Source organism: Oncorhynchus masou, chromosome 19 (assembly GCF_036934945.1).
Source record: "Oncorhynchus masou masou isolate Uvic2021 chromosome 19, UVic_Omas_1.1, whole genome shotgun sequence".
Classification (NCBI taxonomy): Eukaryota; Metazoa; Chordata; class Actinopteri; order Salmoniformes; family Salmonidae; genus Oncorhynchus; species Oncorhynchus masou.
Window position 1 is genome coordinate 13,748,083 of NC_088230.1, and position 16,352 is coordinate 13,764,434.

Here is a 16,352-nt window from a genome sequence, read left to right on the forward strand (position 1 = left end):
GAAACATAGTTACTGTATGTACGTAGCCTACCGTAAGTAGAGCAACAGAAAAACTATAGTAAACCCAGCTACACACTGTGTGAAGAACAAAAAACAGTAATGTAATAGAGCTGTCAGTTTCCAATTAAAGGATAGTTACTGTTTGTACTGTAAAATAGTGCAACAGAACTACAGTAAACCCAGCTGCACACTGAAACCCTCAGTGTAATAGAGCTGAGATGTGAGTTTCCATGGGAAACTATGACAGTTACTGTCTGTACTGTAAAATAGTGATAGAAAACTATCGCAACTCAGCTGTGAAAAAACAAAACCAGTGTAATCTCACTATGGTGAGGCTAGCATAAACTCAGACCAACAGTGTAAGATTACTGTGTCTATAGTATATAATGTGCAATACTGTATGATAGTATAGAATGGGACATATAGTATCAGCCTTAGTCTCATATATTATCTGAAGGAGACGAGAAATGAATGGCTGTAACTTTTCCTTGAGGAAAGAATGAAGCCAACAGTGTAATGTACTATGTCTATAGTGAACACTGTGCAATACTGTATAATAGTAAAGATTACAACGGACTTACATCTCTCCTTCCCCATCTCTGCTGAATCAGCCATTGTCTCATACATTATCTGAAGGAGGAGGCGTGGAGAGTGAACTGCTTGACCATGAAGGGGCAAGTCATTCTACCTCACACACGTTTATAGCTTATTTCTTGCTATAAATCAAATCAAATCAAATTTTATTTGTCACATACACATGGTTAGCAGATGTTAATGCGAGTGTAGCGAAATGCTTCTAGTTCTGACAATGCAGTAATAACCAACAAGTAATCTAACTAACAATTCCAAAACTAATTTTTTATACACAGTGTAAGGGGATAAAGAATATGTACATAAAGATATGAATGAGTGATGGTGCAGAGCAGCATAGGCAAGGTACAGTAGATGGTATCGAGTACAGTATATACATATGAGATGAGTATGTAAACAAAGTGGCATAGTTAAAGTGGCTAGTGATACATGCATTACATAAGGATGCAGTAGATGATAGAGTACAGTATATACGTATACATATGAGATGAATAATGTAGGGTATGTAAACATTATATTAGGTAGCATTGTTTAAAGTGGCTTGTGATATATTTTACATAATTTCCCATCAATTCCCATTATTAAAGTGGCTGGAGTTGAGTCAGTGTGTTGGCAGCAGCCACTCAATGTTAGTGGTTGCTGTTTAACAGTCTGATGGCCTTGAGATAGAAGCTGTTTTTCAGTCTCTCGGTCCCAGCTTTAATGCACCTGTACTGACCTCGCCTTCTGGATGATAGCGGGGTGAACAGGCAGTGGCTCGGAAGGGTGTTGTCCTTGATGATCTTTATGGCCTTCCTGTAACATCGGGTGGTGTAGGGGTCCTGGAGTGCAGGTAGTTTGCCCCCGGTGATGCGTTGTGCAGACCTCACTACCCTCTGGAGAGCCTTACGGTTGTGGGCGGAGCAGTTGCCGTACCAGGCGGTGATACAGCCCGCCAGGATGCTCTCGATTGTGCATCTGTAGAAGTTTGTGAGTGCTTTTGGTGACAAGCCGAATTTCTTCAGCCTCCTGAGGTTGAAGAGGCGCTGCTGCGCCTTCTTCACGATGCTGTCTGTGTGAGTGGACCAATTCAGTTTGTCTGTGATGTGTATGCCGAGGAACTTAAAACTTACTACCCTCTCCACTACTGTTCCATCGATGTGGATAGGGGGGTGTTCCCTCTGCTGTTTCCTGAAGTCCACAATCATCTCCTTAGTTTTGTTGATGTTGAGTGTGAGGTTATTGTCCTGACACCACACTCCGAGGGCCCTCACCTCCTCCCTGTAGGCCGTCTCGTCGTTGTTGGTAATCAAGCCTACCACTGTATATACGTGGGGGTTCAGGTTGGCAGGACATAAGGAAAAGTGTGTTTATAACTGTGCTTTGTCCTGCAATGATCACCTCTGGTTAAGCGAGCTACTTTGCATAGCTCATTCACCGTGATACACACAAGAGTCTAGGCAAGATGGCTGCGCCCTGTGAGAGATGAAACCGCGATGCGCCTCACGACACCTAGCTCACTCTCAGGTGAGAACTGCAAGTCTGCCGGAGCGAAACGTACACAGTCTCCCGATCTTGCAGGGTAGGCGGCTCCCCGGATCCGAAGGCTAAAACCGGGAAGGTTGGTGGACAGACAAGTCACACAGACAACTAAGACAAACCCTCAGCGCCGCCAATACTGCTCGACCAAACCAAGTATCGCCCAGGTTGGTACATTCTGTCACAAGTAATAAAAACAAGGACCGAACCCAAAGGAGATGGCACAAGCCAAACCGAGTGGGGGGACAGCAGAGCCATATTGGAGTGATCCAATATAGTGCTACATAACTCATGAAACATTTTTGTTCCCGATTTAGTGACTGACATTGTACTTTTGCACATGCAAAATAAGAAAAATAAGAAGCCAGAAGAGCGCTGGGCTGTCACCAGGAAGTGACATCGCACTGACATCTCACACTCTCCTTTGCAGCCAAAATGGGAGCCACATGCTATGTCCAAAGACAGTACAGTATGAATGGAGATAGGCAGAAACTGCTTCTCCAGTAGAAATCCCTGATCACCTTTGTAGGCGATGTCATGGCGACGTTGGCTAGCTAAGCCACAGAGAACAATGAGACAGATATTTTACCGGATGTATAAATGTGAAGCATCCGGTTGGTGTTTCCACTCACTACAAAATATGTTGATGAGAGGAAGCTCGGTAGTGGGTGAAGATGGAGCGAGATGGATTTTGGCCGACATTCTGCAAATGTTCTTATCAATGGAACATTTGATCTCTATTAGTGCTGACCCCATTTAGTCGACTGTTCTATTGTTTGGTCGATAGGCTGTTGGTCGACCGCGATTTCTTTAGTCGAGCAGGAGCAAAAAATAATAATAAATCATGGTGTACAAGACAGCTTTCTGATTCGCGCCAGTCTGAGTGGACTAATCCATTGTGGAGGATGTGGGGATGGTACTCTAAGACATGTGCTACTGAAAATATATATGGTTAAGGACAATGGTGCAATACTAATAAAAACAGCATTATTTTATAACAAATGCACATTCTCCTGCGGTTCTGAAACATCAGTGTGCTGATAAATTGATGCCTTTTCCTAGACTATGTTGCTATGTGCATAATAGCAAAGTTAACAAGCAGATTGGGGTTGAGAACAATGTGGCGGAGGCAGCAGCAGAGTTAGGAGACGAGAAAACAGGCCTTGCCTTAATTGTCTAAGAAAAGTGAGGAGAGAGGAAACCCCACCTTAATTTGGTCTATAATCAATAGCCTAACTGTTAAATGTGCCTGACTTTATAAATCATCCATATATATCTACAGAAATAAGACAGATCCTGCTTGTGTTTCTTGTTTGAGTGTTGTTTAATAGCCTACTAATTCAGTGAGCTCCAATCCTCACACAACCACAACATTTCAGATAAAAAATTTCACAAATTTGACTGTTTTCAATATTTGCTAGGCTGTAATACAAGGGTTGCACTTGTTTTTTTTCCGTTAGAACAGCCTCTCTGGTATTACTTATTATTTATTTAGTGATGTTTAAACTGTTCCAAATTGTCAGAAAAATAACCCTCCTTTTTCTTGATCTCTTTCTTATTGCTATTATTACTACTATTATTGTTATGACCATCATTATAATAATAAGTAGCCAATTACTTTTAAACTCAGTTTTTCACAATTCCTGACATTTAATCCTAGTAAAAATTCCCTGTCTTAGGTCAGTTAGGATCAACACTTTATTTTAAGAATGTGACATGTTAGAATGATAGTAGAGAGATGTCACGACTTTCGCCAAAGTCGTTCCCTCTCCTTGTTCGGGCGGCGTTCGACGTCACCGGTCTTCTAGCCATCGCCGCTCCACCTTTCATTTTCCATTTGTTTTGTCTTGTTTTCCTGCAAACCTGGTTTACATCTCCTCATAATTACTATGTGTATTTAGCCCTCTGTTCCCTCCATGCCTGTGTGGGGTATTGTTTATTGTCAAGGTTGGCACGCTTCCGGCTGGTTTGCACCGGGTTTTGTTTTGTACCCGTGCTTTGTGGCAGCCGGTACTTTGTACTTGGTTGTTGTACTTTATGTTGCCTCACTTGTTCTTTGGGCATTTGTTTTTTGTGACGCGGTTCTGTTCTAAATATTGTCTAAGTAAAGTGCTTTGTCCACTCATCTCTGCTCTCCTGTGCCTGACTTCCATGCACCAGCTACATCCACCGTATTACATACACCCAATTAGTATTTGGTAGCATTGCCTTTAAATTGTTTAACTTCAATAAGTTGGGTGAATTTTGGCCCATTCCTCCTGACAGAGCTGGAGTAAATGAGTCAGGTTTGTAGGCCTCATTGCTCGCACACACTTTTTCAGTTCTGCCCACAAATTTTCTATGGGATTGAGGTCACGGCTTTGTGATGGCCACTCCAATACCTTGATTTTGTTGTCCTTAAGCCATTTTTCCACAACTTTGGAAGTATGCTTGGGGTCATTGTCCATTTGGAAGACCCATTTGCAACCAAGCTTTACCTTCCTGACTGATGTCTTGAGATGTTTCTTCAATATATCCACGTAATTTTCCTCCCTCATGATACCATCTATTTTGTGAAGTCACCAGTCCCTCCTGCAGCAAAGCACCCCCACAATATGATGCTGCCTCCCTCGTGCTTCACGGTTGGGATGGTGTTCTTTGGCTTGCAAGCCTCCCTTTCCCCCCCTGCAAACATAACAATGGTCATTATGGCCAAACAGTTCAATTTTTTTTCATCAGACCAGAGGACATTTCTCCCAAAATCACGATCTTTGCCCCCATGTGCAGTTGCAAAGCATAGTCTGGCTTTTTTATGATGGTTTTTGAGCAGTGGCTTCTTCCTTGCTGAGCGGCCTTTCAGGTTATGTCGATATAGGACTTGTTTTTCCATGGATATAGATACTTTTGTACCTGTTTCCTCCAGCATCTTCACAAGGTTCTTTGCTGTTGTTCTGGGATTGATTTGCACTTTTCGCACCAAAGTACGTTCATCTCTCGGAGACAGAACACGTCTCCATCCTGAGCAGTATGATGGCTATGTGGTCCAATGGTGTTTATACTTGCGTACTATTGTTTGTACAGATGAACATGGTACCTTCAGGCGTTTGGAAATTGCTCCCGAGGATGAACCAGACTTGTGGAGGTCTAAAAGAAATTCTGAGGTCTTGGCTGATTTCTGTTGATTTTCCCATGATATCAAGCAAAGAGGCACTGAGTTTGAAGGTAGGCCTTGAAATACATCCACAGGTACATCTCCAATTGACTCAAATGATGTCAATTAGCCTATCAGCAGCTTCTAAAGCAATGACATAATTTTCTGGACTTTTCCAAGCTGTTTAAAGGTACAGTCAACTTAGTGTATGCACACTTCTGACCCACTGGAATTGTGGTACAGTGAATTATAAGTGAAATAATCTGTCTGTAAACAATTGTTGGAAAACTTACTTGTGTCATGCTCAAAGTAGATGTCCTAACCGACTTGCCAAAACTATAGTTTGTTAACAAGAAATTTGTGGCGTGGTTGAAAACCGAGTTTTAACTTCCTTTAGGCAGCATCCGGTGAAATTGCAGAGCACCAAATTCAAAATACAGAAATAGTCAAATTAAACATTCATAAAAATAGAAGTGTTATACATCGGCTTAAAGATGAATTTCTTGTTAATCCAGCCGCTGTGTCAGATTTCAAAAAGGCTTTACGGCGAAAGCATACCATGCAATTATCTGAGGACAGCGCCCCGCTTACAAAAGCATACAAACATTTTACAACCAAGTAAAGGAATTACAAAAGTCAGAAATAGCGATAAAATTAATCACTTAACTTTGATTATATTCATATATTGGCACTCTTAAGAGGCCCTGTTACACAATAAATGTTTGTTAAGTTCGATAAAGTCCCTCTTTATGTCCCAAAAACTCAGACGAATACATCCTAATAGTACCGGTTAAGTTCGTTGAAACATGTCAAACAATGTTTATAATTAATCCTCAGGTTGTCTATTATCTAAATAATCGATAATATTTCAACCAGACAATAGCATCTCCCATAGAAAGGAAAAACAGCTAACGGCGAGCAATCAGTCAGGTGCGCAAAACAGCTCTGGTTCATTCTGCATGCCGCATAGAAAATTGTCTCATTCTTCCTCGTTTTTCAGAATACAAGCCTGAAACAATGTCTAAAGACTGTTGACATCTAGTGGAAGCCATAGGAACTGCAATCTGGGCCCTAACCCAACAGATGCTGACTGTAAAGGCATTCAATTCGAAAAGTACCCACATCAAAAATATCCCACTTCCTGGATGGATTTTCCTCAGGTTTTCGCCTGCCATATGAGTTCTGTTATACTCACAGACATTATTTTAACAGTTTTGGAAACTTTAGAGTGTTTTCTATCCAATACTACCATAGGATATGATGGTAGTGCATATGCATATCCTAGCTTCTGGGCCTGAGTAACAGGCAGTTTACATTGGGCACCTCATTCATCCAAAATTCAAAATACTGCCCCCTACCCAAGAGAGGTTAATGACTCCAACCTAAGTGTATGTAAACTTCCAACTTCAACTGTATATAGGCTACTGTATTAATCAATAATTCATTGGTTCATATCATCACACAGCATACGAGTCATTCATGCTTTGAAACGCAATCAAGCATTTTAGCTTTAAAATTAAATAACAAAGCGACCTTTGAATAATTTGCGTAAACAATAATTAAACCGTTCCATTTCAGCAATTGCATTCACGAATGCATACAACTGTTTTTAGTCTTTGCTATAATAAAGATTTTACAAAAAATAAAATAAACGTGCCAAAAGACTGGTAGGCTTTTAATTAATTTATTTTATTTTATTTAACCTTAATTTAACTAGGCAAGTCAGTTAAGAACTAATTCTTACTTACAATGACGGCCTAAGAACAGGGGGTTAACTGCCTTGATCAGTGGCAGAACAACAGCTCGGGGATTCGATCTAGCAACCTTTCGGTCACCTGCCACCAATTTAGTGTTGTTTACATTGTTCTAAACGGTCAGGAAAAATTATATTGTAATCGAACAGCACCTGTTTGGCACACATAATATCTATGTAGCGCTTGCTCCTTTCCTTATTTTTCTTGATCTCCAGTATTTTCCACAACTAGTCAAATTTATTCCACGCATCTGACCTCCCCTTTACCTCCTGAGAAACCAGTGAACATTCCCCCATTTTGAGTTTATTTGTAACGTCCTCTGCATCCATTTTACTGTCAATTGTGTTATCATGTTCAGAGTTTGTTATAACCAATTTAGTCATATGATTATGATATGCTATGATATGATATGTCACATAAAGAGAGCAAGGTTTGAGGAAATAGGGAATATTTTTCAGAAACAATTGAGGGATTTCGGTGACAAAACATTTCAGTCAGAAATGTCTGTAATTATGTTGCAGCTTCAGCAACATGGACAGCCCCATAAACACTGTTAATGTTCTGAGGAGATTGATGTAGCTGGGAGGAGAGAGAGACAATCGGTGCTTGTCACACAGTCACTTGCTGTCTTTTTTTTAAGTGCAGGCGGCACAACCATATCAATTGCGGTCAGCCTCCCTCTAGTCATTTGTGTGTCTTAATTATTTCATCAAACAGAGCTCTTAAAGCTTTAGACAAGCTCAGTGCATATAGTTGAATTGATTAAACCACATAGGATGTATGGAAAAATACATGTTTAAAAATGTCAAACAATCGATTGGTTGAAAGAACAGACGACTCTCGGTCGACCAAGATATTTTTGGGTTCGGGGACAGCCAGAATCTCTATACAGTTTTCTGTTTCCAAAGCTATAATCTGTTATGAACAGAGTGTACTAATATTTGTGGAATTTACCTGTTGTCAAGTTTTTTCAATTTGCGTTTAGAAGGAGTGCAAGGGCGAATTGAGTTATTGCAGACGTGCACTTCACAGAGAAGGCGTTCCCTAATGGAGAAATGTAAATACGGTGAACACTTTGGAATTACCTGCATTTCTGCATAAATTAGTCAATTTTTTTTTATCTGATCTTCATCTAAGTCACGACAATAGACACAGTGTGCATAAACTAATAACACACAAATTATTGTATTTTTCTTGTCTATATTGAATATTTTGGTTTGAGTCATTAACATGGTAATTTACAGGTGACTTTCAATTGTGTAATTACAAAACAGTTACATAGTGGAACAAGAAAATGTGTATTAACACATGTGGAACACAGTAATTACACAGGTGGAATAACCTTCAGCAAGTGAAAGTGTAATTACACATTCCTTGCTCCAATTGTGTTATAATTAATTCCACAACACACCAATTACCATGTAATTACATGGTCAAAACCTATTTAACTACCATGTTATTAATGTGTTAGTTCCATAGTAAAAAGGGCAACTTAATGTAAAGTGTTACCAAATAATGTTCTAAATAGCAGTACCCTGTAGAATTTGGTCACAACCTCAGTGTGGGGATCCTAGAGAGATAGAGATCACTACATAACCAGTTTTTGTATGGACATTGCCATTGAGGACTTCCACCATTTTAAAGTAGTGAACTGGGTATAACTTCCTATGGGTTAAGAAAGGACCACACAATTCCATCCAGGTCATCAGGAGGGGTCAGTCAATCAATTATACTCATGAGCAAACAGTCCATAACTGCAGGTGACAGTAATTTGCCAACCTTGGCTTTATACCTATTCAAACAACACTCCAGGTGACAGTATGTACCCTTTCAATTTGTTTACCAACTGATAGAAGTAGTAGTGGAAAAAATGTACTACTTCAAAATGGAGATGGCTTCAATGGCGCTGCCCATGCTCTCACAGATGCCATGATGGGACAGAAACAAAGATGTGTCATCGAACTAAGTCTGGATATGTCTGGGTTATTGTCCTCAACGCCGCCCCCTAAAGCTATGTGACAGAACTGACAGACCTCATTAAGGTGAAGTCGGTTGAGGGAGACATTGATGAATCTGCAGACTATGTTCGTTTCTTTCCGTCTTTTGTGTGGGCAGTCAGAGATTTCGGACTAGAGTTAAAGCTTGATGGAAAACCCATCACAGCACATCAGTACCTGGAGAATGCTCTTAAACTGAAACAAGGTGAGAATACTACACATGGATCAATGATACTTAATATATGGTACTTAAAGTTCTACTTAAAAGGACAGTTCTACCAAATTACATTTTAGTTTCCTTACCTTGCAAGCAGTCTATTGCCAAAGTAAGACAGCAATCCATGCTTTGGTTTCGTTTACCTGGCCACTGTTTACAAATGCTAATTTGTTCATATCAATGGTCCTGATATTAGCATTCTTGACATTTCATGCCCAAATCATCCTAAAGTTTCTTCAATTGATTGTTTAGCTCATTTAAGTTACTTTAAGATGATTTGGACAATTAACATTTGGAGACAGTGGTCAGGTAAACAAAACAACAACATGGATTGCTGTCTTGTAATTTGTTCTATCTGTTCATTTATGTTATTTTTTTTCAAAGGTACAAGCAACAAGATTGTTAAATACAACCAGCCCCGTGATTGTCTGCGGAAATACTTTTCCCCCCGTTGGTGTTTTGTCTTTGAACGTCCTGCCAACTCTGAGAAAATGAAACGCATGGAGGAGTTGACAGATGCTGACTTGGAACCCTCCTTTGTGAAGCAGTCCAGAGACTTCTGTGACCACTTATTTAAAGAAGTCAAGACTAAGACCATGATAGGTGGCCTGAAAGTCACTGGTAAAAGTGAGTATTTAAACTATTATATAGGTGTGAGAAAATACAGTGTGTGTCTATTGGGTATAATTGAAAATATTCCACTATAATTGCTTTTTTCCAATTGTGCTGCTGCTACCTCAACTACCATGTCTACTTTTACCTCTTTATTACTACAACCTCTATTTCTACTACCATACACTGAGTATATCAAACATTAAGAAAACCTGCTCTTTCCACGACATAGAATGACCAGGTGAATCCAGGTGAAAGCTACGATCCCGTATTGATGTCACTTGTTAAATCTACTTCAATCAAATAAAATAAAATAAAATGTTATTTGTCACATGCGCCGAATACAACACAACCTTACAGTGAAATGCTTACTGGCAAGCCCTTAACCAACAATGCCATTTTAAGAAGAAAGTATTTACAAAAATAAACTGAAGTAAATAATTAATTAACAGTAGCGAGGCTATATACGGGGGGTACCGGTCCAGAGTCAATGTGCGGGTGCACCGGTTAGTCGAGGTAATTGAGGTAATATGTACATGTAGGTAGAGGTAAAGTGACTATATATGGATAATAAACAGAGAGTAGCAGCAGTGTAAAAATGGGGGGGTTGCATGGGGACAATGCAAATAGTCCAGTTAGCCATTTGAAGAAGCTGTTAAGAAGGCTTTTGGACCTAGATATAGTGCTCCGGTACCGCTTGCCGTGCGGTAGCAGAGAGAACAGTCTATGACTAGGGTGGCTGGAGACCTTGGCAATTTCTTCCTCTGACACCGACGAGTATACAGGTCCTGGATAGCAGGAAGATTGGCCCCAGTGATGTATTGGGCCATATGCACTACCCTCTGTAGTGCTTTGCGGGGACTGAGTGTGCACCCCTGAGGGGCCCCTGTGTTGAGGATCAGTGTGGCAGATGGGTTGTTACCTACCCTTAAAACCTGGGAGCGGCCCGTTAGGAAGTCCAGGATCCAGTTGCAAAGGGAGGTATTTAGACCCAAGGGTCCTTAGCTTAGTGATGAGCACAATGGTGTTGAATGCTGAGCCGTAGTCAAAGAATAGCATTCTCACGTAGGTGTTCCTTTTGTCCAGGTGGGAAAGGGCAGTGTGGAGTGCAATAGAGATTGCATCATCTGTGGATCTGTTGGGGCGGTATGCAAATTGTGGGTCTAGGGTTTCTGGGATAATGGTGTTGATGTGAGCCATGACCAGCCTTTCAAAGCACTTCATGGCTACAGACATGAGTGCTACAGGTCGGTAATCATTTAGGCAGGTTGCCTTGGTGTTAAAGGACTATGGTGGTCTGCTTGAAACATGTTGGTATTACAGACTCGGGCAGGGACAGGTTGAAAATATCAGTGAAGACACTTGCCAGTTGGTCAGCGCATGTTCGGAGTACACGTCCTAGTAATCCATCTGGCCCTGCGGCCTTGTGAATGTTGACCTGTTTAAAGGTCTTACTCACATCGGCTACGGAGAGCGTGATCACACAGTCGTCTGGAAGAGCTGATGCTCTCGTGCATGCTTCAGTGTTGCTTGCCTCGAAGCAAGCATAAAAGTTATTTAACTCGTCTGGTAGGCTCATGTCACTGGGCAGCTCATGGCTGTGCTTCGCTTTGTAGTCCGTAATAGTTTACAAGCCCTGCTACATCCAACGAGCATCGGAGCCGGTGTAGTACGATTCAATATTAGTCCTGTATTGCCGCTTTGCCTGTTTGATGGTTCGTCGGAGAGCATAGCGGGATTTCTTATAAGCCTCCCTGTTAGAGTCCCGCTCCTTGAAACCTCTACCCTTTAGCTCTGTGTGGATGTTGCGTATAATCCATGGCTTCTGGTTGGGGTATGTACGTACGGTCTCTGTGGGGACGACGTCATCGATGCATTTATTGATTGAAGCCAGTGTCTGAGGTGGTGTACTCCTCAATGCCATCGGAAGAATCCCGGAAACATATTCCAGTCTGTGCTAGCAAAACAGTCATGTAGCTTAGCATCTGTGTCATCTGACCACTTCCTTATTGAGCGAGTCACTGGTTCTTCCTGCTTTAGTTTTTGCTTGTAAGCAGGAATCAGTAGGATAGAGTAATGGTCAGATTTGCCAAATGGAGGGCGAGGGAGAGCTTTGTACGCATTTCTGTGTGTGGAGAAAAGGTGACCTAGAGTTTTTTTTCCTCTGGTTGCACATTTAAAATGCTGGTAGAGATTAGCTAAAACGGATTTAAGTTTCCCTGCATTTAAGTCCCACGGCCACTAGGAGCACCGCCTCTGGATGAGTATTTTCTTGTTTGCTTATGGCAATATACAGCTCGTTGAGTGCCGTCTTAGTGCCAGCATTGGTTTGTGGTGGTATATAGACAGTTACAAAAAAATACAGATGAGAACTCTCTTAGTAAATAGTGGGGTCTACAGCTTATCATGAGATATTGTACCTCAGGCGAGCAAAACCTTGAAATGTCCTTAATATTAGATTTTGTTCACCAGCTGTTATTGACAAATAGATACAGACTGCCACCCCTTGTCTTACCGGAAGCAGCTGTTCTATGTTGCCGATGGACCGAAAATGCTGCCAGCTGTATGTTATCCATGTCGTTGTTCAGCCATTACTCAGTGAAACATAAGATATTACAGTTTTTAATGTCCCGTTGGTAGGATAGCCTTGATTAGAGCTCATCCATTTGGTTATCCAATGATTGCATGTTGGCTAATAGGACTGATGATAGAGGGGGATTACTCACGCATCATCGGATCCTTACAAGGCACCCCGACCTACATCCCCGATATTTCCATCTCTTCTTCATGCGAATGACGGGGATGTGGGCCTTGTCGGGTATCTGAAGTATATCCTTCGCGTCCGACTCGTTAAAGAAATACGAGGTGAGTAATCAGTGTTCTGATATCCAGAAGTTATTTTCGGTCATAAGAGAGAGTGATAGAAACATTATGTACGATCAGTGTATATGATGGGGAGGAAACAGGTAAACAGGGATTTTTAAGTTTTGATGCAATTGAGATATGGACTGTGTATATGTGCAATTCAGAGGGTGAATGGGCAGGACAAAATATTTAAGTGCCTTTCAACGGGATATGGTAGTAGGTGCCAGGTGCACCGGTTTGTGTCAAAGACTCCAATGCTGCAGGGTTTTTCACACTCAACAGTTTCCCGTGTGTTTCAAGAATGGTCCACCACCAAAAGGACATCAAGGCAACTTGACTGTGGGAAGCATTGGAGTCAACATGGGCCAGTATCCCTGTGGAATACTTTTAACACCTTGTAGAGTCCATGCCCCGACGAATTGAGACTGTTCTGAGAGCAACTCAATATTGGGAAGGAGTTCTTAATGTTTTGTACACTCATTGTAACACAACAACCATCCACCACTAAAATCACAACAGACTACCACAACTACCACTACAACTACCACTACCTTTCACCATCACCACTTCCACTAACAACATCTACTACTACTACTACTACAACCACCATCATTACCACTAAAATCACTACCAGCACCACTGCTACTACTGCTACTACCACTATTACTACTTAAACTACTACATCCACCACCATCACTACTACTACAAATACTACTGCCAGATGTGCTGAGCCCCATTTTTCCTATGCAGTGCTCGGGAACCTGACAGAGATGTACGTTGACATGATACGGAGTGGGCAGGTACCCTGCCTGGACAATGCTGTGGTGGCGCTGGCTCAGATTGAGAACTCCAGTGCCATTGAAAAGGCCAAGGCCTACTACCAGCAGAGCATGGCAAAGATGGTGGTCTTTCCCACTGAGACCCAGCAGCAGCTGTCTATGGTTCATGCTTCCATGGAGAGGGAGGCAGTGGCCATCTTCATGAATAGTTCATTCAAGGATGAAGACCAGAAGTACCAGAAGGAGCTCATGGTATGAGAATATATTATATTCATGGTTTGCACATTGCATCATAATATTGTCATTAAGGTTCTCTTCGGGACTGAGTGGAGTACTACACATCTATCTAGATGTACTCTGGCTTTTCTAAAGTTAGCTGGCTTCAATTAGCTTCACATTCCAGCTCAAGCTTCATCCATGTTACGAAGGTGGATATTGATTGTGCACCAGCCTCTTACCCGAGCCTGTTCAAGCCAGGCTATGTTAGTGCGCGTTCATGTCACACGTGGCAACATCAATCCATGGGCGAGTCAGTGCCACATTTACATTTAGACCGAAATCTCTTTTGCGTGAAGTTGCAAATGTTTCCTGTTATTACAAAAATTGAATGTGTAATGTGATAGGCATTTTAATAATATTATTTTTAACATACAAAACCATTGATTAATACAATATTTAATCAGTCGTCTTCCTCAACTGAAGAGGATGATGACACAATCTTTTTGAGAGGGAGGGAATATGATTTCATTGGTCTTCAACTTGCAACATACACTTCATTCAGGATAAATGGAGATAGCCCATGGACTTAGATAGAAATTGCATTATTGTATCTGTCCCATTTTGGCATCTGTGAGAGCATGGGCAGCGCCATTGCGGCCATATACATTTTGAAATAGTCAATTGTCTTCTTCTACTTCTATGAGTTGGCAAACAAACTGAAAGGGTGTTTGCTGCCACCTAGAGTATGTTGTTTGAACAGGTATAAAGCCAAGGTTTGCGATTTACTGCCACCTGCAGTTATGGACTGTTTGCTCACGAGTATAATTAATTGGTCAATCCCTCCTGACGAACCGGATGGAATCATGTGATCCTTCCTTAACCTAAAGGAAGACCCATCCAGCTGACTACTTCAAAATGTTGAAAGTCTTCAATGGAGGATGCCCATGTAAAACCTTTTGGGCATTATAGTCCTCTATATCTGTCTCTATGAATTATTCCTGACTTACCTTGACCCAGGACAGGTTAGTTCTGAAGGATTCGTAGTCATATAAATGTACCTGGCTAAAAGTTGAGCCACCTTCGTGTCACCGGCTATCCCGAGTTGAACTCAGAGTTGACCAAAGTTAAATAGCTAACTCTTTTATCTTGCATCGTAGTACACTACTCTGGAGGACTGAACAGTCTACTCAATTCATTCTCAATTGGAGCTGATGAAGATTTTCTCTGACTTGCATTATAGTGGCTTGGAAACGCGATGACATTTCAATAGGAGGCTAATAATTAGTAGGAAAACCTTTTGTCATCATTGTGATGTCATCAGATTTACTTTAGATGTCGTATAATGTTAGCTAGCTAGCTAAGTGAGGGGAGAGCAACGGGTTTTAGCTAGCTAATATTAGCATTGCTAGGTATTTTTGACAAACTTTGCTAGCTAATGGTAACATTGCCATCTGTCTAAAGTAAATTTGATGTCATCATAATGATGACAAAGTTGTTTCTTACTAATTATTGCATACATTAGCAATGTCGATGTATTTCCAAGCAACTATAGTGTATTTTAGACTGAACAATCATAAGCCTTTAAGAATGACTGAGCACTACTCGACTTTCGGGTGTCACTGTGGCTACGGCGTCTTTAGAATGTTCATAACAATGGTATGATGCGACCGAGTGATGGAGGGTTGCAACCCATGATTACATGGGTTGCATTTGGGAGGATGAAAGTTTTTATTTTGGTGCATCTTGGGAAAAAAAGTTCCATGCTCTCAAAACAATTAACTGAACTTTGAAAACAGTTTGCTCTTTGCAAAATAGCCAAAACATTTTTCTCCCCTCATGCAACACATTTGCGTTTAACGTATATGTAAATTGGATTTTATATCTGCTCCACTCTTAATGGACGGTCATAAATCATTGTTTTGGATCTTAAACCAATTAATGAATCAATCAATACTTATGCAAAAATGTATAAATTAAAGGGATAGTTCACATCACACAAATATACCCAAGTTTCCAAAATGTTTTAGCACAAAAAAGTTACATTATGATTATTTGAGCATGAAACTATGCTAAAATGCTAATATCGGAGATATCAACTTGCATTGTTTTTCTGACAAAAGTGCTAAAAAGTTAGCATTTGGAAACAAAGCCAAGGTAAACAAAGCCAAAGTGCGTATTGTTGTCTTATCTTGTCCATAGACTGCTGACAAGACAAGGAAACCAATATGTTTTTGTAATTGGGGTGAACCATCCCTTTAAAGACATTTGACCCATGCCCCCACCCCCCTCAAGTGGTCAAACAAAATACCTAATTTGAGAAGAGTTTTGGTGCTTACTGACATTATACCACAAATCACTAGCCAGCTACCACCCAGTTACTCAACCCTTCACCTTAGAGGCTACTGCCCTATATACATAGACATGGAATCACTGGCCACTTTAATAATGGAACACTAGTCACTTGAATAATGTTTACATACTGCTTTACTCATCTCATATGTATATACTGTATTCTATTCTACTGTATTTTAGTCAATGCCACTCCAACATTGCTCATCCTTATATTTCTTAATTCCATTATTTTACTTTAAGATTTGTGTATATTGTTGTGTATTGTTAGATACTACTGCACTGTTGGAGCTAGGAACACAAGCATTTCGCTACCCCCGA

The 16,352-nt window shown here is 40.9% G+C and overlaps 1 protein-coding gene across 5 annotated transcripts in view; it reads left to right on the forward strand.

Annotated features, from left to right (window-relative positions):
• The window catches only part of LOC135505835 (guanylate-binding protein 1-like), a 41,158-nt gene that overhangs the window by 22,712 nt on the left and 2,094 nt on the right, over positions 1 to 16,352 (forward strand). For all 5 annotated transcript variants that reach the window (XM_064925016.1, XM_064925018.1, XM_064925019.1 and 2 more), the window contains 3 exons: positions 9,005 to 9,195; positions 9,592 to 9,834; positions 13,435 to 13,715. In XM_064925016.1, the coding sequence (XP_064781088.1) occupies positions 9,005 to 9,195; positions 9,592 to 9,834; positions 13,435 to 13,715 (715 nt within the window). The remainder of the gene's footprint in view (positions 1 to 9,004; positions 9,196 to 9,591; positions 9,835 to 13,434; positions 13,716 to 16,352) is intronic.